The 25,035-nt window shown below is 39.5% G+C and overlaps 1 protein-coding gene across 1 annotated transcript; it reads left to right on the top strand.

The window, feature by feature from the left end:
* The first annotated feature begins 1,886 nt into the window (after nucleotides 1-1,886).
* Nucleotides 1,887-23,646, top strand: si:dkey-121b10.7 (heparan sulfate glucosamine 3-O-sulfotransferase 3A1). Its single transcript, XM_027156092.2, has 2 exons — nucleotides 1,887-2,588; nucleotides 22,641-23,646. The coding sequence occupies exons 1-2, from the start codon at nucleotides 2,152-2,154 to the stop codon at nucleotides 23,257-23,259; spliced, it is 1,056 nt and encodes a 351-aa protein (XP_027011893.1). The 5' UTR covers nucleotides 1,887-2,151; the 3' UTR covers nucleotides 23,260-23,646.
* Nucleotides 23,647-25,035: the final 1,389 nt, after the last annotated feature.

The raw sequence follows: 25,035 nt of genomic DNA on the forward strand, positions 1-25,035 counted from the left end.
AATCCACAAGAAGTCGGTGTGAAACTGTTATCACTTTGAAGTGGATTCTTTTTCAATAGCAGATAATCCTATACAGGATCACTGGGAACCTGGAGTCTATCCCAGGGGACTCAGGGCACAAAGAAGGGGAAATTCTGCACAGGGTGGCAACACATCGCAGGGCACAATCACACACACCCATTCACACACTATGGACAGTTTAGAGAAGCCAGTCAGACTACAATACATGTCTTTGGACGTGGGGAGGAAACTGGTGTACCCAGAGGAAACCCCCTATGATAAGAACATGTAAACTTGGGACACACAGGGTGAAGGTGGGATCCAAACCAATGTACAGAGGTGCTTCACTGCTTCATTCAAAGTTCATTCTTGTTGTCACTAACATCTGAGCAGCTGTAAATCGGAACGATTTCACTAGTTGTCTTGTCGTTCTCATTCCTGAAGTTTTTGTCTGAAAATAACACAAGGGAATGTAACTCTTCACATCATTGCTGTGAAAGAAAGTGAAGACACATATTTCAGATTTGAGAATTCAGCATCACGTTGTGTGTGTTGTGTGTGTTGTGTTGTGTGTGTGTGTGTGTGTGTGTGTGTAAAAGGGAATACAGTAACCTTCATGACATTCCTGGTGGTATGTTGAATCACTTTGATCTAACAACCATGTGGTTTAGTTAATTATTATGCTTTGAAGTTTTGTAATCATCATTTTCACTGAAATCATAGAATCCTTTCCGAACCATAAGTATCGAAGGAATCTAGAACCTCAAGTCATGTTTGATTTCAGCTCAGGTCTGAAGATCCTCTACCTCATTATTAAGAATCACGACATGATGTGGTTTGTATTAGTCATCTAGCATGAGCATCAAAGAGTCTGGGCACAGTTACATAGCGTTGTTTTTAGTCTGGCCTCAGGCACCGCCGAGTCTGGGCCATAATGACACCTGTCTCATAGCGTTAATTAGAGAGGAGAAGGCACTAGTGTCTGTGTGAGACAGCTAGAGACAGAGAAGACGGTTTTATGGACAGTTTGGAGACTACCCCTACTGAGTTGGTGACCTCAGTGACAGGTGTATCTTTCCTAATATGGCTAGAAAAACACATTTGGTATAACACCTTTTTAATATAATTAGAATTTGTGAAAAATTACAAAAAACAAATATAACTATTTACATAGTAAGACCTTCACCGTCCATCTATTCTCAATTAATTTTCCGAATATTATTCACGGGGTCACAGGGAATCTAGGGCCTAAGGAGACTTGGGGAACAAGTCAACCATGACTCAAAGCACAAGCTCACACACACACACACACACACACACACACACACACACACACACACACACACACACACACACACACACACACACACACACACACACGATATGGACAATTTAGAGATGCCAATCAGCTTACAACAGACATCCTTGAACCTGGGGGAGGACACTGGAGTACCTGGTGGAAACGCACAAAACCCACAGAGAAAATGCAAACTCCATGCACCCGGGGGTGAAGGCAGAAAACACCCATCCCTGGGGATATTCTGTTTCTGGGAAAAGTCAAATTCAAGTTGTACTCTTGTCTCTTTGCTTTAGCTCCCGAACTAACCTTACAAGTGCCATTGAGTTAAAAATACTAACTTAAAATGTTTTTAAAATATATTTATATAAAATTTATCCCTGTACACAGACAGTCTATGTCAAACGAGCCTGACCATGTTAGTTATAGTTATAATATGTGCTTCAATACAATATTGTTAGAAACAACACGTCTTCTCAATAACAGAGATAATTAGCGGAGGTTTGTTATGGGCGTGGTTTGTTGTGGGCGTGCCCCGGTATCAGAACGGGAGGTGCAACCTTGTGCACGGGATTGCGCACGAGCCAGAAGAGTACTAGGGCACAAATAAGGACAAATCCATCTTGCAAACTCATAAGACACTATAAGTAAAAATTATAGTATAGTATTATTAAGGAATAGTTCTGAGGTTTTAATTAAAGGAGCCAGCGCGGGACATGGAACACTTTTGTGCCAAAGGAGAAGTGATTTAAGACGCAGAAGCAGCAGTGCGCGAGAGTGTTTCATGTCTGCAGTTTGCACGGTTGGTTTTACGGCATGATTCCAACATTAGCTCTTGAGAAGGACAGCTACCCATGGGATGTTGGGCGACAAGGTTTAACCTGCACCTGAAAGCGCATTCCAAACTATCCGTGTTTTTCACCATGATTATTTTGGTCACTTATGTGTTCTACTGTCTAACCGGATACTGCGAGTTAACCCCGATTCCGCTGCACGAGCGCAGACCGACTTTAACCCAACTTCATCAGGACCGCAACTCGTCCGACCAACCCGACTTTCTGGCACGCCTCAGCGAAGAAGAGACGAGACATCTTTCCGGGGACGTTTCTAACCTCTCGGTGTCCGACAGTTTCGGTAGTAAAGAGTTTCCCCAGGCCATCATTATCGGCGTGAAAAAGGGTGGCACGCGCGCGCTGCTCGAGTTCCTGCGCGTGCATCCAGACGTGCGAGCTGTGGGCGCAGAGCCGCACTTCTTCGACAGGTTCTATGATAAAGGACTGGAGTGGTACAGGTGGGTTCTCATCTCATTCACCACTATGATGATGTTTGCTAGACAAATACAGCATGCTGATGTTTCTACTATTACTCAGGTGTGTGCAATCAGGTCTGAGGAGCAGAAATGTAACAGTGTGAATTTATTGTATTTTTGTAGAAAGAAAAAAATAACTTTTCAAACCTGTTTTACATTTGCAGCATTTGGCAGACACTCTTATCCAGAGTGACTTACATTTTATATATATATTTTTTATTTATATACAACTGAGTAATTAAGGGTTAAGGGCCTTGCTCAGGGGCCCAACAGTTTCATCTTGGTGGACCTGGGCTCATGGATGGCACTAATAGACAATCTAGGACCTACAAAGTATAGGGGAGATGCATGAAGAACATAGAAATCATTTCATTTCTTAGGAACTCTGTGACATCACCAATGGTGTTGGGGCAGATTACAGAGGAACCTACACTAGAACCCACAACCTTCTGATTGGTAGCTTAACACCTTAACCACTAGGCTACCACAATCTCAGACCGAAATGATCTGAAGGTAACCAGTGCCAGATATAAATAGATATAAGGTGCAAAATGTAAATAAATGATCAAAATACATAACATAAAGTTATGTATGTAAAGTTACAAAAGTAAAAAAAATATTTTAAATTAAAAAAATAATAATAATTTTTTGTATAGTTTCATGTATTTAGATGATTTGAGCCCCAACAGAACAGGGATAATATTTCTCCTTAAAATATAAAAGTGAAAACTAAGAACTTTTAGAAAGCATTTTTTTCTGCTGGTGGGATAAAATAACACAATAGATATACTTTCTAGAACATTTTGTTTCTATAGTGCATGCGTTTATCAGAATTTGTAATAAAAATTAATAGAGGTAAGTTTTTATTAATTGTACTATGTCACCTGGACATGCTTAAGGTAGAGGAACAATCTAAAAAGAGAGAGAGAGAGAGAGAGAGAGAGAGAGAGAAGTGAAAACCTAGTGGATAAAATCTATATTAAGGTATTTTATTTATTTATTTGTTTGTTTGTTTATTTTTTATTTATTTATTTTACAAAAGACCACTGAGTTGGATTTTACATCATTTAGACTTACATTTTCTTTGGATTTTTTTTTATACAACTGAGCAATTGAGGGTTAAGGGCCTTGCTCAGGGGCCCAGCAGTGGCAGCCTGGTGGACTCCAGACTCTAACTCTCAACCTTTTGATCGGTAGTCCAGCACCTTAACCACTACGCTACCACATCCCCCTTTTTACAAGCTAGAGGCAAGTCTATCCCAGATGTTAACAAGCTTGATATGTCCTGTCTCAGTGTGTGGAGCAGGAAAAACCTTGCAGAGGAGGCCAGGGAAACTCTGTAGTGTTTTATCATTGGTGCATTGTTGGGTTTGCACTATGAACCTTTTAAAGTTTTAAAACGTTCAGGAATGAAAAGATATTGTATCCGTATTGTTTCAGAACCAAAGCATAACGATTGGTTTTATTTGTGAGTTCACACAATAACAGCAGAGCTGGAAGTATAACCAGAGATCTAATAGTCTAGAAGGAAATCAGCCACATACTGTACACACAATCACTCCGTCAAAAGAGGAGAAACGGACAGATCTACAGCTGTATTGGTCAGTGCTGTGTCTCATTTGGAAGCCACAAAACAGGAGTTACTGAAGATGTTTTAACCAAGCTTTAGTTATAGGTTGGCAATTTGTCCCAGAAAAGGTGGAAACCTGTCCGATATCTTTTAGGAAACATGTACATTCGTCATGGCTGGCTAAAATAGACAGTCTAGGACCTACAAAGTATAGGGGAGATGCATGAATAACATAGAAATCATTTAATTTCTTAAGAACTCTGTGACATCACCAGTGGTGTTGGGGCAGATTACAGAATAACCTACACTAGAACATACACTGGAAATATTTTATTTTAAATTGTGGCAAACAGAATCATACAGATGTATCATCGACTGTGCTTTAAAGCAAGCAGAAACCACTCACTTATCTCTGGGAATTACTGGTAGAGCCTCTGCTAATTATTAAATCTATCTCTCTTTGATGACCATGTAATTATGCGAAGAAATCTATAATTTGGTAGGAACGCCTAATTTTGTGCCAAAGCTGCTCCAGATGTTGGTCTCGTAGCATCAGTTTTTGGGGAGTCTGGTAGAGCCTTGTCAGCCTTCTATTTGGAAACGTTAAGACTGATGTTGTTGACCACTAATGGACTGTTTAAGACTTACAGAAAAAGCTTTTGTGTTTGCATGGATATGACACAACACATCCTGTCTTCAGAGCTCAGTGACATCACCCTTCCTCACTGATCCATTGGCAGATTATAGAGGAACCTGAGGAAAATTATGCTGGTTGGGATCTATGTGTTTTGCGGTTGTGTTAGTGAGTCACTCTGTGACTTCCGAATCGGTCGATAAAATTTGGTGTTAATTAGTTAGAGCTGTATAACTAACTACAAGGTCCATATTGTTTCAAAACATTTGCCTGTCTCCAGGAGTGACAAGGAGCCAGTGCTAAACTCCCTGAATAGTAGAACCATTACATCATTTTCAGTAGAAGCGTAAAGAATCGTCGGTTTTGTTAGCAACAGGTGTTGATTGACCTTAAAGAAATACTATTCTAAACTCATTTAAAGTAGTAAAATGATGTTTTATTTAATTCTGACAGTATAAAGAGCTATTATGATGACATGAACGATGAACTATTGGTTGAGGAGACTTTCTGGAGTTCTTGAGAGAGACTTCTGTGGTTGAAAATTCCACATTATATGCTTTAGTCATAATTACTTGATGCTACCTCTTTTTTACTGACTAAGTAATTCATCCAAATAGATCTACAATTAAACCAAAAATTGTGCCGGGTCTACTAACAAAGATGTACAGCAAAAACTTTGTTTTCTACAAAATGAAACATCCGTCCTTTCTTCAGAATCGGTGTAGTCACCATCTTTGTGTGTGAGTGCCAGAATACAAAGGAACCTGAGGTAGATCCTTCTTGTTGGGATCTGTACTTGTGGTGTTGGCTTGAAAAGTTGCTTCAAAAGTTGCTTCAAGAGTGTTTGGTATGCTAACAACGTCACCTGTTTTCTTGCAGATGATGGAACTTCTCCAAAAATCGAAAAATTGTCAGGAAAGCTTGAATAAATGCAATGGCTGGCCAGTACATTTCATAACAGTCAGAATTTGAATCTGAAAGCCAAAACATTTAGAGACATGGATATGGCATAAAAAACCCTCACCCTTCCCTCAGAAGTTGTTGACATCATCCTCATTCAATGGCGCTGTGGTAGATTAAGGAGGAACCTGAAGTAGATGCTTCAGATTGGAATCTGCATGCTTGTGGTTGTTTTTGTGATTCACGCTATAACTGTGAGACATGCTACGGCTCATACCACATCTTATAAATTCTTTCTAAATAGATGGAAAGGTTTTCGTGTCAGAGTTTCATTCAACAACTACGATTAAAAAAGGAGTAAAGGTCCATCATGTTTTCATTTTCTTATAGTTTTAGATTGTTTTGGAAAGTCTGAACAAAGTGTTTCTCCTTTACCGCAGCAATTTGGCAACAATTACGCATTTGTTCATTAAGGACCGACACATCATATATTTTAGCAGTTTAGAGGTGCAGTTAATGTTGTGGAAAGTCCGCAAAACAAGTTAGTTCCTGTTATCACTTATTTTATACACAGCTATAAACAGCCATTCCCTCACCAGCCTCATTTTTTCTCTTGCTTAGAGAATCAAAAAGTGTCCTGAAGTCTTTCCCATGGCATAAAACTTGCACTGACACTGGAGACTCCTTCCATGAATGTTAAAAAAAATCCCTTTAACAAAACCAAATTATACTTTTTTTGCTACTATCTTATATTAAAATACCTTATTATATGTTTTTGTCCCATTTATGTGGCGCATCTGCCATGCAGGTCTTTGTCAATTAGCTGTTACTATAGAAAGGAGTGTGGTAATACAGTATAAACCTATAATTTGCTTGGCAACCAAAATAAAGCAGCTCTGCTATAAAGTAGATTTGACACATAATATGGCTATTAGTATATATGTTTTAATATAAAAAACAAACATTTATTCTCTACCACTTATCCAAACTTCTCGGGTCACGTGGAGCCTGTGCCTATCTCAGGCGTCTTTGGGCATCAAGGCAGGATACACCCTGGACGGAGTGCCAATCCATCGCAGGGCACACACACACACACACTCTCATTCACTCACACAGTACGGACAATTACCCAGAGATGCCAATCAACCTACCATACATGTCTTTGGACCGGGAGAGGAAACCGGAGTACCGGGAGGAAACCCCCGAGGCACAAACTCCAAACACACAAGGAGGAGCCGGGAATCGAACCCCCAACCCTGGAGGTGTGAGGCAACTGTGACAGTGTCACTGAAGAAGAGACAGGAGTCAGAGCTAGAGGTAGCCAAAAAGAAGATGTTGAGGTTCTCTTTGGGATTGACAAGATTGGACAGGATTAGGAATGAGTACATCAGAGGGACAGCTCATGTTGGACGTTTGGGAGACAAGTTATGGAGGACAGATTAAGATGGTTTGGACATGTTCAGAGGAGGGAGAGTGAGTATATTTGTAGGAGAATGTTGGACATGGAGCTGCCAGGCTGGAGGCAAAGAGGAAGGCCAAAGAGGAGGTATATGGATGTAATTAATGAGGATATGAAGCTAGTGGGTGCAAGTGTTGAGGATGCAGAAGATAGGGATAGGTGGAGAGAGATGATTCGCCGTATCGACCCCTGAAGGGAAAAGCCGAAAGAAGAAGAAGACTGCGTACTTTGTCTAGTTGGTTTTGTTTTGTTTCCATGTTTCCCAATGGCTATTTCTTAGCAAAAAGGATTAATGTAGGCTAGAGAGAATAACGGCTGATCTTACAGCGTAATCTATCACCAATCAAACAATCTAATCCAACAATCCTGATTATTTTGAGCAGTTGTGTTGGAATGGTCTCTGTAAGCTGTTGGAATGGTCTCTGTAAGAAAATGGGTCTACAAGAACACTGACCAGGTACACCATCTTGACAAGGAGACAAGTGTAGTGTAGTCTATGGGACTCAGTTTTATTGGAAATAATCATAATTTAACTGCAGTTTTGGATCTTAGTTTAATTTCTGTAATAAGTTGGATGTTTTTTATGTGTTCACGGTGGTTTTAACATCTGTACGTAGTGGTATTGTTCTTAGTTTATGTTTGAGTCTGGCTTCAGTATGACTTTAGTCATGTGCTGCGTAAATGTTTCTGCTTGTATAAAAATCACACACATTTATTCTTCCGCAAATAAAATATATCTAGACAGCTTGGTTTCCTCATTCTTGCCTTTGTTCTGGATGATCCCAGTTAGGTGTGTGTTCAGTGTTTGTGTGTCATTGATCTTTGTCCCTTGTCACTCAGGTTGGTTCATTAATATCACTTGCCAATAACATCAACAGCTTGGAGCACTGTCTCATTGGCAAGACATTCAGTCCGCTGCCAATAAAAGGACTGTTTATTGACCTACTTCTCTCTCTCTCTCTCTCTCTCTCTCTCTCTCTCTCTCTCTCTCTCTCTCTCTCTCTCTCTCTCTCTCTCTCTCTCTCTCTCTCTCTCTCTCTCTTGCTCACTTGCTCACTTTTTCGAGTCTCAAAGGACAAGACTGACGTATGCCTGGATTGATAAAGATTTGAATATTCAGAATGTCCTGTGAATATTTTAGTTTGTGTTTGGAATTGTGGAAAATAGCTTGTGTATTTTTCTTTTAGGTAGAATGACCTTGTCAATAGTCCTTGTCAACACACACACACACGCACGCACGCACGCACGCACGCACGCACGCACGCACGCACGCACGCACGCACGCACACACACACACACACACACACACACACACACACGTACAGTATGTCATCGCTGCTTGTGTAGGGACTATAACCAGATGCCAGACCTGTCAACACCAATAAGATTGTGTGTGTGTGTGTGTGTGTGTGTGTGTGTGTGTGTGTGTGTGTGTGTGTGTGTGTGTGTGTGTGTATGGGAGGGTGTTTAGTGACAAGTCAGATATTGAGCTTACCAGCTGGAAGCTGGGGCTGAAGCTGATGATAGTCTAAAGGAATAAAAGAAGTAGTCAAGTGTGCTTGTTTAAGTGTGTGTGTCGGTGTGTGTGGTTGGCTGTGTGTTTGGAGTTAAACACATGTTTATTTTCACACATTATCACACCGTGTAAGTCTACTATTTCAGTAACAATGCAAAAACACAGTATACTGTTTCTGTCAGTGTGACTGTGGTGCTCTTGAAGCATGGCACTAAAACGGCTTTATGTTTTAATGTCTCCATAAATTCAAAGCTGGTGTGAAAGTTATCTCCAAATCGATTCCCTGTGAGCATCAGCTGCTCATCTCTCCTTACCTGCCATCATTTTTTAGCACGATATATAACAGATTTCAAATCAAACATTTATGTTATCTCAAAAAACTATATTTTTTGGAATTATGAATGTACATAAAACATTCCAGAATTCTCACTGTACATGGTGTAGTTTATAAGGTTTAAAATACTGTAATAAGACTTAATATAATAAACTGACATCTACAATGTGCGATCATACTAACAGTTAATGTTTACACACACACACACACACACACACACACACACACACACACACACACACACACACACACACACACACACACACACACACACACACACACACACACACACACACACACACACACACACACACACTTTCACCAAGATGGAAAGCTGAAGACTGGAAAAACTGTTCTGATGATTCTCTGTTGAATTTCTTCTGAGGAACATAGATGCTGGATGTGGGGAATATTTCCTTGCCACACTTTGGGCTGTTAATGTCAATCAATTATCACTCGAATGCCACAGCCTTGTATTGAGTACAGCCTTGAGTATTGTTGCTGATCATGCGCATCTCTTAATGGCCACAATTTACCATCTTCTGATGGCTACTTCCAGCATGATAATACACCATGTTAGAATGCAAAACATGTCATGAACATGACAATGAGACCAGTGATCTTTAGTGGCCTTCCCAGTCTGAATCCAGTAGATCCCCTATGGGACGTGGTAGTATGAGAGAATCGATTGATGTTATTGTCTGTTTTTTTTTTTTTCATTCTCTACCTTTTCTATGTTAGCGTGTCTTTTCTATATGTTTATATTGTGTTTATTCTTCATATTTACACTCACAGGTTAACACACTAATTTCCATGCCTTCTATTCTCCTCGAGCTTTTGTTCTCGAAGCCTCTATGGGATCGTTCCCATCTTCCACTTTACGACAAATGCTGTTCACGGGCAGTGTTTTATGAAGTGTTTTCCCCCATACAGGAGTGTAGCTTTGCAGTGCTCCCAATATATTACATTTCTGTTTTGTTCTTCATGATTGTAGATTAGTTGTTATAGAAGGTGACATGATTGAATGGCGATTGATGAATATAGATTTTTAGTGGGGAGAAAAACGTAGAGTCAAACCAAGGGATCAATGTTTAGACACATCATTAGTTAACACCCTTCACACCAAATAAGGCCTCACCGTATGACAATACACAAGGTGACTGAAATTGTTGTAAGTGCTGATACAAGCATGAGATGAATATTCTTCATGGGTAAGCACTAGAAAGAAAAGCATGTCGAATACAGGGTGAAATATCGACGTAAACTGATGGATGATCAACAGTGATGCATGAACCTGCTGATGAAAAATGGATTGCTGAAGAGCCATCGAATGTGTCACACCCTAACAATGGTTTAGTTAAGGTTGGTTCATGCAAAATAATATACGATAAATATACCGTTATGGTGGTCTAAGTAACTTATGAGCAGTATATTCAGTCTATGTGTATTCATTCTAATGATTATACTTGATATTTGGGTAGATAGTTTTTATTTTTTTTTATTTTTAAGTATGCCCTGGTAGATTCTGCTAACACGCTAGACTATTGATCTTCAGAAAGAGACCCTGGTCACCAACATAAAATTTATCATTGACTGATCAGGTTTATGGATGCTGATGCGGGAAAAAAACGATTATTTCCGTTCATCCAGTCTCCCCATCAGGGTTCAGAGACAGATGACTAATATCTATCTGTCAATACTAACCTTCAGACTTCATTATACTCATATACCAGCCAAGCAAATTGCATTGAGCGCTGGTATCATCAGTCATTATTGAATTAGAGCTGGGTTAGAAAGATTATACGAATTAAGTCGTGTAAGCGAAAGCATATTAAAATGTACGCATGCAATCATATAAGGTAGTTTTACATAGAGATTCAAAGTTAGCTTTTGAAAATGAAACTTTATCATAGTCATTATTCTTGATGTTGTACAGTCTTGGGGCTTGAGGCATTATTCACCTTGGAAATATCGAACGATTTTAAACAGTATAATAGGTAGGTCGATTAACACTATTTAGAACAGTGCACTCTTAAATTCAAGCACTCATCCTCAACAAAAATAAAAGTAACACAATACATTAGCTCAAGTGTCCAAGCATGAATAAGGTCAAAATGGGGTCAGGGTTATCTGGAGGCAGGCGTGCTAATGCTCAAGAAACCTGAGTGTCTGCTTCACTGAACTCACCTGCATTTTATCATTTATTATTCTACTGACAGAAAAATGATATGGACGCTAACCAAAATGGTAAATACAGTATAGGAGGATTTGAGTAAAAATACATTACATACATAAGTATTTTGATCATTAATACCAAAGAATCAAAATGCAACCAAGATAAATCATAGCAGAATGCGACATGGGAACAGAAACGTTTCTGGGTATTAAAGGGAAAAAAACATCATTAACCTAGTTGCATAAGTTTGCACACCCCTGAAACTAATACTGTACTTTGTTAAAGCACCTTTGTATTTCATTTCACTGAGCAGTGTTTTCGAATAAGAGTCTATCAGCAGGGAACATCATGACTTGACAATATTTTCCCATTCTTTCCAAAAACTAGATCTAGATCTATCACATTGTAAGAACGACTCATGTACACAGTCTGATTAAGGTCACTTAAACTAATAATTTGGTGGGATTCAGGCCAGAGCTCCTGGCTCGGGAATTCCTGTGCTGATTTGGATGTATGCTTTGGCTCATTGTCATGCTGGAAGCTGAAATCTAACTAGCAGACACCTGAACAAGATGTGTGACACGTCAAAACCGGATTTGGCGTCCAACTACACAACCCAGAATTCAGCGCAGCCTACAATTACAATTAATCAATGTATAATAATGTAATTATTTAATAATGTAATTGATTAATAATGTAATCAATTACAATTATCGAACACTCTCACACTCACTCTCACCAGATTAATGACTACACACACCTGGACTCAATCACCTTCATTTAAACGAACACTGAACACACACAGTATATGCTCTGTGTCTCTTGTAACAGTCTTTACCCAGCTGTTTGATTCAATTATAGTTTTTCTGGTTTTGAACTTATGATCTTGCCTATCCTCATTTATGCTGTTTGCTCATCGCCTGAACCTTAGCCTCGTTTGCCTCGATTATATAGATCACTGAGTACCTGCTCTTACATCCTCAACTGCATCCTGACAACAAGATACTCCGATTGGATTTATCATTAATGTAGTTCATAAATTGCAGTTTTGCATCTTCTAGTATAGTAAACTTCACTAATGTTCATGCTAACGCTAGTTAACACGCTGCATGAAATTACCAACAAGATTTTTTTTTAGTTTTGTATTGATTTTGCTTTTGTGCCAAAATACAGACATATTTGATTGTTAAATGTATAACACTCACTGTACAGCTTACTGTTATATACTTTAGTTTATATACATTACTTAATTTTATTGTTATATACTTTACTTTACTTTACTTTACTTTAATTTACTTTACTTTACAGTACTTTACTTTAATTTACTTTACTTTACTTTACAGCACTTTACTTTAATTTACTTTACTTTACTTTACAGCACTTTACTTTAATTTACTTTACTTTACTTTACAGTACTTTACTTTTACTTTACTTTACTTTACTTTACTTTACTTTACTTTATTTTACTTTACTTTACTTTAAGTATGTAACCTAATGAACCAGAGTTCAATGAAAGAGACTTAAAAGCACTTTTGTACATTGCTGTGGATAAGGGCGTCTGTAAATGTAAATGTACTTATCAGAGTTAGCTCGCTAACTAAAGACCAACATTTCGGCATCCATGTTTTTTCTTACTTTGTACCTTAAATGCATGGAGGTTAAAAAAAATGTAAAAAAATATATTATAATATCATAATATCATAATAATAATAAGAAAAAAAAATTGTCCGTAGTGTGTGAGTGTGTGAGTGAATGAGAGTGTGTATCAGAAGTACTGTCCAGCCCAGGCTAAAATTGTGTGTGTGCCCTGCGATGGGTTGGCACTCCGTCCAGGGTTTATCCTGCCTTGATGCACGATGATGCCTGAGATCAGGCTCCCTGACCCGAGGTAGTTCAGATAATGAATTAATTAATGAATATATATATATATATATATATATATATATATATATATATATATATATATATATATATATATATATATATTCAAATTATATGTGACATTTTATCATGACATTTCCTGACATTTTTTCATGCATGACATCTCGTTAATTCCAACGTTTTTCAAAGCAGCTCGACCCTAAAGAAATCAAATGCATTTCTGTGTTTCTATAATACATAAGTAGTTTCATACCAAAGGTTTTGCTATGACTGTGATATATTTGAAGTACATATTTCAAATATATGTATCAGAAATACTGTCCAGCCCAGGCTAAAATTGTAGGTGGTCATCTGTAATTGCTAACTGTAACTGGAGCATAGATAATAGCCATTGACAGGTCGAATGCGATGTGCCAAGCCCACACACACTTTTCTCCATTTCCTACATTGTACCATTGTTAGAATGTACGAGTAAAGAGGAAAAGGACGTCAAGAAAGGCCCTTTCTCTTTGGAACGCACCTGTGTGAACTCTACTGTACTGTAGGTCTGGGAGAAAATTGCTTAGCTTGCTTTTGTGCTTGTAATTAAGTTTATGATGTGGTCACAGCTTTATTTGGAAATGTTTTTACAGGCAAAATTCCCTCATGAAGAATGATTTACACTTCATGATTTATTCTCTGTATCTGGACACATCAGCGCAAGGATTGTAACTAATCGTTGTACGCCTATGGCGTTGATGATACAGGAATTTTATCCCTGCTTTATGTAGTCGATCATCATTGTGTAATTGTTTTGTACTTTAAGGAATATTTCGGGGAGTTAGGTTTTTGCTAATGGGACATGGAAGGAAATGTCTGGGGTGGAAGGTTTTGTTATATTATCTGTATTATTCAGTAGACGGTGTCTGTAAGTATATCACTTCACAACAAAGATGGGACATTGAATGACACGTATTACATAGTGTTATTTTGACATTATCAATACTGCCATTCTTTAATTGTGATGATGGCCTGGTCAAGTCCCTGCTGGTACACCAGGGGGCATTACTGCAGGAGTTTGTTTACTGTCTTGTGCCGTGTGCTTTTGTTTGTTTTGTGTGTTCACGTGTGTTTGTCACGTCATTTGTCTCCCCGTTTTGTCTCCTGTTTTTCAGCTACTGGTTCCATGTTTTCAGTTTTGTGTTTATAAAGTGACGTGACATACGGCTAACTACGGTGACCCATACTCAGAATGTGTTCTCTGTGTTTAACTCATCCAAAGTGCACACACAAAGCAGTGAACACACACACACACACACACACACACACACACACCATGAACACACACCCGGAGCAGTGGGCAGCCATTTACGCTGTGGCGTCCGGGGAGCAGTTTTGGTGGGGTCGGTGCCTTGCTCAAGGGCACCTCAGTCGTAACCGACCCGTTTGTAATTTTGTATTTTAGTTGTCTAGTTTTTCCCCCATTGTTTCCATGTGTGTATAATATTTTAATACATCCCCAGTTTGTTAGGTTATCCCTGCATTTGGGTCTGATGTTTGTCTCTCTGACAGTAATAATTATGGTTTCCTATAATAACAAATACTCTGGGACACTTTTTGATGTCTACATCATTCCCTTGTTAAAATTTTTTTGACTCATTTGTTCAGTGCCTGCAGATGGACTTATTGTTTGTGCAGTGACAATGTTTCAGTGAAACAGTCAGAAAGAGCTTTTCATGTTTCTTACACATTCAACCTGGAGTCCCTGGAGTGTTTCCCCGGGGACTCAGGGAAAAAGGTGGAGGACATCCTGAATGGGGTGCCAGCCAATCACAAGGCACAAGCACACATACACTCACACATCCATTCACACACTACGAAACCTTTAGAGATGCCACCCAGCCTACAATGCTTTTCTTTCTACTGGTAAAGGAAACTCTTTAAACCTCAAACATTTACATTAATGAGAAATTCAACATAGATAAACCATAATGGAACTAGTCCTCTGATGGTCTACGGTGTCTCTCTCTCTCTCTCTCTCTCTCTCTCTCTCTCTCTCTCTCTCTCTCTCTCTCTCTCTCTCTCTCTCTCTCCCCTCTTTCTCTCTGTCTCTCTAACACACACACACACACACACACACACACACACACACACACACACACACACACACACACACACACACACACGCACACACGCACACATTTTTTTGAAACAGCTGGATACAGACATGTCTTTGGCTAATGTTTTCCAAGGATGAGAAGTCTCTTAGGGTGGTCTGCGCAACCACGTCCAGAGTCGCGGTTTCCTTCAGTCCAGTTCTACTATTTCATTAAGGAATCTCATGGTCGTTTAGGAATTTTAGGAATTTTGTGTGGTGCACCTTCACTCATTTATCCTGGCAGAGAGGCTTCTAAATAGGAAAATCGCAGATTAATTCTGCTTGTTTTATACATTTCTTCTCAATTCTTCACATCTGTTAAACCAAAATGCATCAGATTTCCAGATGTTTGTTGGAAATAAGCTCAATTCGAGATTCGGACAAGAAGAGGAAATGAAAACGAGGAAGGAGCAACAGAACATCCTTCCTAATTAGCCTTTAGGAATTACTCATACGGATGTTAACTTCCTGTTTATCTCTGCTCGAGCATTAAAGAGAAAAGCCTTGTTGGGTATAACAAAGCAAGACCGCGAACATGATTATGTAACATGGTAGCAGAGATTGTTATCAGATGGTGAGATCACAATGTTGATTCCGTGAGGAGGAGGTGGTGAGTTTTAAAGCCTAACTCCGGGTCTTTTCCTCTGTCTTGTGAGGTTATCGGGGTCTGTAGTCAAAAATGCAAATTGCGTGATGACCTCTGTCCCGCTGACACACACACAAACACACACACTCTTTCTCGATTTAACACTGCAGCTGGTAGATACTGATTTTCTCATAAGATAGCAAAGACACACACACACACACACACACACACACACACACACACACACACACACACACACACACACACACACACACTAGCGGAATACACACTATTTAATAAACCATTTATAATGTATCCTTGTGTTATGCAGTGATGTCAGTCTTAGTATATTTTGGTCCCCCTCATTTATTTCAGAATATGCCCTGATTTCATTAACAGGAGTAGAAAATATACACACACACACACTCACTGCACTGCCATTAAGTGCTGAGGTAGTGTCTTATATGATCCGATGACACAAACCCTAAGGCTTGTATTTAAGGGCTAATGTCATGTCGCAGCCTTAGAATCACTTTAATCTGCTTCTTAAGATTTATCCAACACAGATTATTAATTCTTTGCCCTTTTAAAGCCTGTGTGCTCATAACTAAACACGTTAGAAACACAACGCCTCATTCCTCTACCATGTTTGTTTAGTTTTTATGGCCGTTGCTTGTTGCATTACCAGCTGACTTTTAATTGCATCTTCCAGTCTCTAAAAGCTTCTATTTGCCTCTGTAATGACAAGCCGGTGTCCTCCAGAGTACATTTACAGTGCACTTAGGCGGATACCATGTTTACATGAGCTGCTTTAAAGGCTTTTGGGTGGTTTCTCAACAGATAATGAAGGAGAGTGTAGATAATTGAGAGGGTTCTGATGGTGGGAACCCGTCTTAGTGAGTAGTGTCCCAAATGACATGGCAGCGAGGGAATCTTTCCCTAGTGCTCATTTTTCTGAGAGATACGAGACTATACTCTAAGACGGCGGTGTTGTGTTGCTTCATGTAATACATTGGTATTATAAGGTTCTGTCTTGGTTTGATGGATGCTTAGAGGTGTAACGTAACGAAAGGCTAAAGAGTCTCGATGTTAATTGTTGCTAATTGATACCACAGTGCTGATGAATTCTCGTTGGTGTGGATTCGTTTATGACGCTACTATAGTAGTAAAGTAGGCTTTACATGCCGTAAACAATGGCTTTATATTAATGAAATACTTCATGGGTCTTCTTTTTCGTACAGGGACTTCTAAGTCAGCACAAAATCTAAGGTTATTCATTCATTCATTCATTTTCTACTGCTTATCTGAACTTCTCAGGCGTCTTTGGGCATCAAGGCAGGATACACCCTGGACGGAGTGGCAACCCATCGCAGGGCACACACACACTCTCATTCACTCACACACACACACACTACGGACAATTTTCCAGAGATGCCAAACAACCTACCATGCATGTCTTTGGACCGGGGGAGGAAACCGGAGTACCCGGAGGAAACCCCCAAGGCACGGGGAGAACATGCAAACTCCACACACACAAGGCGGAGGTGAAATCTAAGGTTAATAATAATAATGAAAAAATTTTTTTTTACCAAAACTGCTGGAAAATGTTATTTGTTGATATGGTTCAAATTTCTGTTAAGAGAAGATTATTTAACAGTTCAAAAAACAAAAAAAAACGATTGACACATTACTGTGGTATAAGAGGGATAACACTTTGGGCTATGCTGGTATTGTTGTGATAAAGCTTGATACAGTTATCCATCCCTTTGTGTTATAATTATAAAAATCCCTCGACATAGTTCATCCCTAAACATCCGACCACCACCACCTTCCTCTCTGTTCCCAGCCGGTTCCTATCTGAAGCCCATTATTTCCAGATGTGGCACGAAACCTCTAGGGGAGCATCAGACACTCAGGGGTGTGTCGTCTGGATCAGTTCCTCTGACAAAAAAGAAAGAAAATAAAGGCAAATTGGGTAGTTTTGCCTTTCAGGCACAGCATTTTTCACACAAGTGACAGTGGTATGAGAGCTGAGAAGATCCTGTTTAAAGAATCAGTCAGTTGATTATGACTCTTCTGGACGTTCCAGTTTTTTTTAAAGGAAAACTGTATAACGTAATTTATGTCTTTGGGTTTATGAGTGTTGTGGTACTGGAGCGTGTGGGCAATCGGTAGGTTAGTAATGTCTAATCAATACAAAAACTGTTGTATTTAAAAAAGAATCAGTGAGCAACATATCGTCGCTGTCGGGCAGAAACCTCCTATGTCCAAATTTTGTCAATTGCATATTTTTTCACATATCGATGCTATTGGTCAGTCCCCACGTGGGTCTGTTATTTTTACAAGTTATTAACCAATCTAAAGTCTTGAAAATAGCTTGAGGGTGGCTCAACCTGGCTCAACATGACTTTATTGAACACTGCTGGCAGCAGCGACGTCTGTGTCCGTACCGTTCTTATCAATGACTGCATGATCTCGTATCGCCCTGCTCCCAAGTCATAAAGCTTGTATCTCTGGTAAAACGTGACTTTGGGAAAATGTTGTGTTAATGTTGGTACACAACAGTATATGATAGCAATATAAGGTATAATAACAACTTTAACGATACAATGTTTACAGCAACGATATTCTAGTTTCGGTCGAATCTCCAGTAACAGTTTTCATATAAATCATATTATTGCAGCTAATTTTAACCCAAATATTCCCTTGAGCTAACCTGTGATTTGTTGATCACCTTCCTACCCTTAATAACATGATTGATTTTGGTCTTATGGGCTCCTAATTAGTGTCTTGAAGGAGTCTTGAACTGTAGATCAGTAATGTATTTCAAGAGGCTAATTTCTTCAGTCTCATGTCCAGTCTGCTCACAGCCTCAGACTACATATTCATTTCGCAATGCCACAAACTTGGCTACTTGCTAGTAAACAGAACGCTATCTGACAGCCAGGCTTCATGCTGGTACACACATCTGTGCAGCTTTTCCCTGAGGCTACCATTACTGACCCACATACTAACCGCTAACGCTACACTAGGTGTGATCAAAACAAACAGCACAGTTGCTCGCTACCTTATCACTCTAACAGCTGGAGATGCCTCTCGATAAACAACAGCTATGCTTATAACGTAAGAGGACCAAAGAAATTACTGTGGAATAAAGGATTATTTAGCGATGGCAGAGTTTTTTTTAAAATCTTTTCAGCTTTGAAGATGAAGAGGTGAGACGGGTGAGTGCCTGGGCCTTTTTCCAGAGCTGGCAGAGCGGCTCAACTATTCGCTGATTACATGCTTGCTCTCTCCAATGTAAACACCATGTCAGTGGACAAGGCAAGCACCACTATGGCTTCCATTAGCTTGATTGCACTGGTTTAAACACACACTTAAACATGTGTATGCACACACAGACAAACAGTGCGAACACTCGAGAAACTGGGCAGAAAACAAGAAATGAACCCACTGATTCCGAGAGAAACGAAACTTTCTGCTTTCCTCTGTATCATTACATAACACCATTGGAACAGCTGCAGTGGTTGCATGCGTTCTTTCTTCGGAAAATCGACCCAAACATTATCGATTTACAAAGCGCGGATTGTTACGGATTCACGTCGTCACATCTGTAAATGGCTGATCCGGTTTTGTCGAAAGACACTTAGCTAGCTTTCTCAGTTTTATTGAGATAGAAAGATTTCCGGAAAGGACAGGAGTTAAAAAAGTTGATTAAAGTTTTGTGAATTGTTGTTTTTGGTTTTCAGAACGATGCATAGAACGAGGGATAGAAGCCTTTATTATCGCCACATATACATTACAGCACAGTGGAATTCTTTTCTTCACATACCCCAACTGAGGAGGTTGGGGTCAGAGTGCAGGGGCAGTTATGATACAGCGCCCCTGGAGCAGGGAGGGTTGAGGGCCTTGCTCAAGGGCCCAGCAGTGGCTGTGTTGGGCCTTGAATCCCGATCCTCCGATCAACAACCAGTTGAGCCACCACTGCCCCCATACAAATTCAACAGCAGAGTTGGGTTTCATCTAGTTTAGGTAAAACCTCATCATATTTAGAACGTGATGCAGATACAGAGAGCTAAATACTGTATATTGCTCTGTAGGCTGTACATTGTACTGTAAATTCCCTGTAGGATTTTGCCTATTTTGCAATCATAGAAATGAACAGAAAACAGATATTCCCAGCAACTTTTTCAAATAATCCTAAATTTTCCATGAACACGAATTTGAATATGAGTATCGCTATCATAGAAAGTAATTACAGTACATATGCAGCTTCACCGGTAGGAGCCTAAAAGAAAGATTTAGACAAAAAAAATAAAATAATAATAATTCCACAGGCTGCACCGTAAATTTTGAAATAAAGCAGCAGAAATATCAAGAATATTTTTCAACTATCATAGACAAACTCTGAATCTGTTAGTCCCTATAAAATCCTGGAAACACATTTTCTATCTAAGGGAGATACGTAGTGTTTATCTTGTCTGTGAAAAGATCTCATGGTCTGTGACTGTGATATCTGTGTTAGAGGTCTTCTCGGGTCTAAAAAAATGTACCCGACCCGAAGCATTTTTTTACCCGAACCCAACGTGCATGATTTTATTTTATTTTTTTAAATAAAGACCCGACCCGAGACGAACCCGAAAAAAATTAGACCCGAGTCCGACCCGACGGCAATTTTTTTTAACCCGACTGGACCCGAATGTTGCATAACTCTAAACTAAAGTAACCGCTACAGAGTGGATTCAAAATTGATTGACAGGTCTGTTTCAACAAAAATTAGCTTACCGCCAGTCACATGATGTCGCAAGCGGTGTTGGCAAACAGAGGAGAGGTTGGAAAAGGACTTGAGTCGATGCACACACACGAGATACAGTAGTTCGGGTCTTCTCAGGTCCGTTCGGTAAAAACACATTATTATTATTATATAAACCGCTATTATTAGACCCGACCCGTGTCCGAGGCACACGTGAAACTTTTAGACCCGAACCCGCTCGGGTCTTGGGTCGGGCCTCGGGTTTTCGGATCTAAGTGGACCCATGAAGACCTCTAATCTGTGTACCGATCTATGATACCTGCACTACATTTTCACACAGTAAAGCTAATCAGGTTAAAATATTCAATATGAACCTCATGTTGGTGACATGCCGGTTAATTACAGAGCTGGAAAAAATAAAAAGAATATAGAAAGAGGGGACTGCTTACCACAGCCAGATTGCTCTGCCCAGACAAACCAGAAGCTAATCTGCCACACATGCTCATGATGGAAATAATGAGACACGGTTGTGCACGTGACAAAGGAACAAAACATTTCTTTGCATAAAATAGCATCAACCCTGCAGATATGGTTTCAAAGGAATATTCCCTCCAAGAGAAAAGAGAGGAAAAGAGAAAAATGGTGATGTTAGCTTTCCCAGTCAGTGTCGGAGGTCAGTGGTCTTAGTAGCAGAGCTTAGAGCTTAGACAACAGTTTCAGTCTTCTGACGACAGCAAGGATCGTCTCAAATTAGCGAAGATAGGAAATTGGAAAGATCATTTAGAAGCTTTTTGTGGGAAATCCCACAGGAAATTACTCCTAAGAGATTCTTTGAGGTTTTGAGGAACGCTCCTTTAACCAACCAGACATTTCATTTGTAGCCTCTCGTTCTCACTGACCTTCATATCGCAAGCCTGACAAATTAACGAAGGGAATATCCACATTTCTGTCATCGCAAAGCCTCGGGTTATTAAAAGAAGAACCTAGGGAGGCCAATTTGGGTGGCCCTAAGGAGGAAGATTATTGTGCGATATTTATTATTAGAAGGGAAATGAATATTTTTGAAATGCAAAACACTGCAAAAGTTGTAATCATTTTCAAAGCTGGCTCCTTAACTGTGTGACAAATGTAGTTTAGACAAATGAAATAATTTCACTTCTGCAAAGCTTGTGTTCTGAAAATCACATTTATAATTAATAATATATATAGTCTATAAATTACACATATCATTTATAAATCGTATAATTCTTTAAAACAGTTTATAGCAAGAGTAAACACTAGAACAGCCACTAAGCCACAAAAGAGCTTTTCATTTTATTGTTTGTTTTTCTTGGCACGAGGAAAAATAGGACTTTTAATAGGACTAAAAATCTTCTTTTAAAGAATAAAATCTTTACTCATTTGTGATAGTTTCTACATGTTTTACCTTGCATAGAAATACGAGAGCATTTTTGCAAAAGGCTGGATAAGATGTGTATACGTCATCCATATTTGCTGTCTTATTAATTATATTAATAGGGGGACACGGTGGCTTAGTAGTTAGCACGTTCGCCTCACACCTCCAGGCTTGGGGGTTCGATTCCTGCCTCCGCCTTGTGTGTGTGGAGTTTGCATGTTCTCCCCGTGCCTCGGAGGTTTCCTACGGGTACTCCGGTTTCCTCCCCCGGTCCAAAGACATGCATGGTAGGTTGATTGGCATCTCTGGAAAATTGTCAGTAGTGTGTGAGGAAACTAATCTAGACAAGCAAAGGAGAAATACGAGAGCTTTTTGTAATATTTATTGTCTTAAAGCCATCAATACATTATTGAGTATGTACATATTTTTTTGATTTGAAACTAAAAAAGAATGAATTAATGTTAAATGAATTAACACATACAGATCTATCAATAGCCTAGTAAATAGTAAATTCATATCAAGGATGTAATGCAGGGTGTTAAACAATAAAGATACCAATCGGAATATTTTATACAGCGAATAGCAGATTTAAATCTGTTTTATATAATAGTAATAATTCATTCTCATGTTAACTTGTACTCTTACATGTCTTTTCTGCTTTGGGACTAACAAAGTCTGTTGAAATGTTGTAGAAACCTCATGCCCCGTACTCTGGAGGGACAGATCACCATGGAAAAGACCCCCAGTTACTTCGTGACACGAGAAGCCCCTCGTCGTATCTTTACCATGAACCACAACACTAAACTGATCGTTGTGGTGCGGGACCCGGTCACTCGGGCTGTCTCTGATTACACACAGACTCTCTCCAAGAATCCTGGGCTTCCCTCCTTCCAGAACCTGGTCTTCAAAAACTCCAGCACAGGCCTAATTGATACATCATGGAGCGCCGTTCGTATCGGAATCTACTCCAAGCACCTGGAGAACTGGCTGCGGTACTTTCCACTCTCACGCTTGCTGTTCGTGAGCGGTGAGAGGCTCGTAACAGACCCGGCGAGCGAGATGGAGCGAGTGCAGGACTTTCTGGGCTTGAAGAGGCTCGTCACCAACAAGCACTTCTACTTCAACCAGACTAAAGGCTTCCCCTGTTTAAAGAAGCCCGAGGGGAGCAGCAGGCCGAGGTGTCTTGGCAAATCAAAAGGCAGAGCTCATCCTCACATACCATCTTATGTGTTGTACAAGCTCAGGGACTTTTACAGACCTTTCAATATGAAGTTTTATCAGATGACAGGCCAGGATTTTGGCTGGAAATAAAAGTTAACCAGATCGCAATGGTTAAGACTCCAAGGATTGCCTCTGATACTGGTGGACCTTTAAGCGAGGTCTTTCAGTCTCACATGTTTCAGGGGTTGTATAAGAGCTGACTGTGAGCACTGAAGCCCCAGAAAAGACATCAGAATGGACAGAAAGCTAACAAATTTCCCCTGGGAATGCTTAAGGTATGAATATTAAAGTGCTGGGTGTAGCAACCTATTCCTGTTCGATTCAGTGATGATTTTTATTGGTCAACACCATCCCAAAAGCTACTCTTTTTTTTTATTTTATTATTTATCCTTTTTTATGAAATAGTCGCTGTCGGGCGGAATCCTCGTATCTCCAAAACCATTATTTTTCAGGAAATTAAAAAAATGCCGTATCTTATCTGCAATGCACAGGGTTTAGTCCGCGTTGCAGTGGATTGTCTTGCTAAATTCCTGTCCTCAGACGAGCACCAGAACTAGCGGGGGTCAAGATTTTTTTTCTTTGAAGACATTTACCTCAGAAGACGTGTTGATTCGTTGCGACTCTTAATCTTGAGGAGAAATATGCCGCGAAGAAGAGGTGGACAGTTGAAGGGTTCGATGGAGTTAAGAGATTTGCGCTCAAGCCATTTCCAAGACTTTAGATTGGCTAATAACTTGTAAAAATAACAGACCCATGTGGGGACTGACCAATAGCATCGATATGTGAAAAAATATGAAATTGACAAAATTTGGACATAGGAGGTTTCTGCCCGACAGCGACGATATGTTGTTATTCCAGTATAAACAGTCAAAATGGTTGTACTTAGTCTTCACCTGACTGACAGTTTTTACTATTTTGACAGTTCCTTTTTTTTTTTAAAGGAAAAACAAATAAATAAACAAATGTTAAAAATCACCAATCACCCACTCAGCCTTACATCTCAGCCGTGAACACCGAACCATTTTCTTCCCAAATCTTTAGAAAGAATGATGAACTCATACGTGTCATAGCGCACTAGCTTATTCTTTCCTGACACCATTGAACAGGTTGCATTTCAATTTAAGAATGAAATTTCATTGTGTCTAATGATTATTGTACAACTCTACAACAAATGATGTTTGGGGAGATCTCTTTGGTACCTAGAGGACAATACAAGCAGATAATATTTTTCTACTTTGTAGAAGTGTTTCAACCTGGAATTGAAATGATTTAAAATGGGTTTATATGTCATTTATCTTAACAGATCACAATTGTGTGTTTGGGAGGAAAACATGGTGGTGGTAGCATTGTGTTGAAAGTTTCCCCCTCGTTCTTTGTTGCTTCATGAGTTAATGCCCTCTTTAATTGTATCTAGAGGAGGATTGCTTTCTCTAGGCAGAGCCATGGTTGTGCTGTATTTTATTTGTTTGTTTTTTTGTGAAAAATGGACAGAGTGCATATTCTAATTAAAAACAAACCTCAATGTTATGTTCAGAGTTTAACCGAGCCCTGTCTGATATTTTCAGTACATTGTTGACTTGTTTTGATAATCTTCATGATACTGTTGGTTCAGTTACTGTATGTTCTCCAATAAACTCTGGGGTTGAGCACGAGCAGGTGTATGAACTGTAGATCATGAGACACTTTAATTACACACAGGTCGGCTCGGGTCAAATAACTGTATAATAATATACAATCACTAAAAACCTTTTTCGACTTGAATATTATGGGCTGCTTCATGTGTAGTTGTCACAACCGAGGATGGAAGGAGACAGACCCGTATGCAGGATAGCTTCAAATGAAAGGGGTTTAATAAATAATGAAGAC

Source organism: Tachysurus fulvidraco, chromosome 18 (assembly GCF_022655615.1).
Source record: "Tachysurus fulvidraco isolate hzauxx_2018 chromosome 18, HZAU_PFXX_2.0, whole genome shotgun sequence".
Taxonomy (NCBI): Eukaryota; Metazoa; Chordata; class Actinopteri; order Siluriformes; family Bagridae; genus Tachysurus; species Tachysurus fulvidraco.

Bases quoted from the DNA above. Each gene is read 5' to 3' on its own strand.
- si:dkey-121b10.7 (XM_027156092.2), top strand. From the start codon at position 2,152: ATGGGATGTTGGGCGACAAGGTTTAACCTGCACCTGAAAGCGCATTCC. The intron at 2,589-22,640 runs GTGGGTTCTCAT...GAAATGTTGTAG, and splicing joins AAAGGACTGGAGTGGTACAG to AAACCTCATGCCCCGTACTC.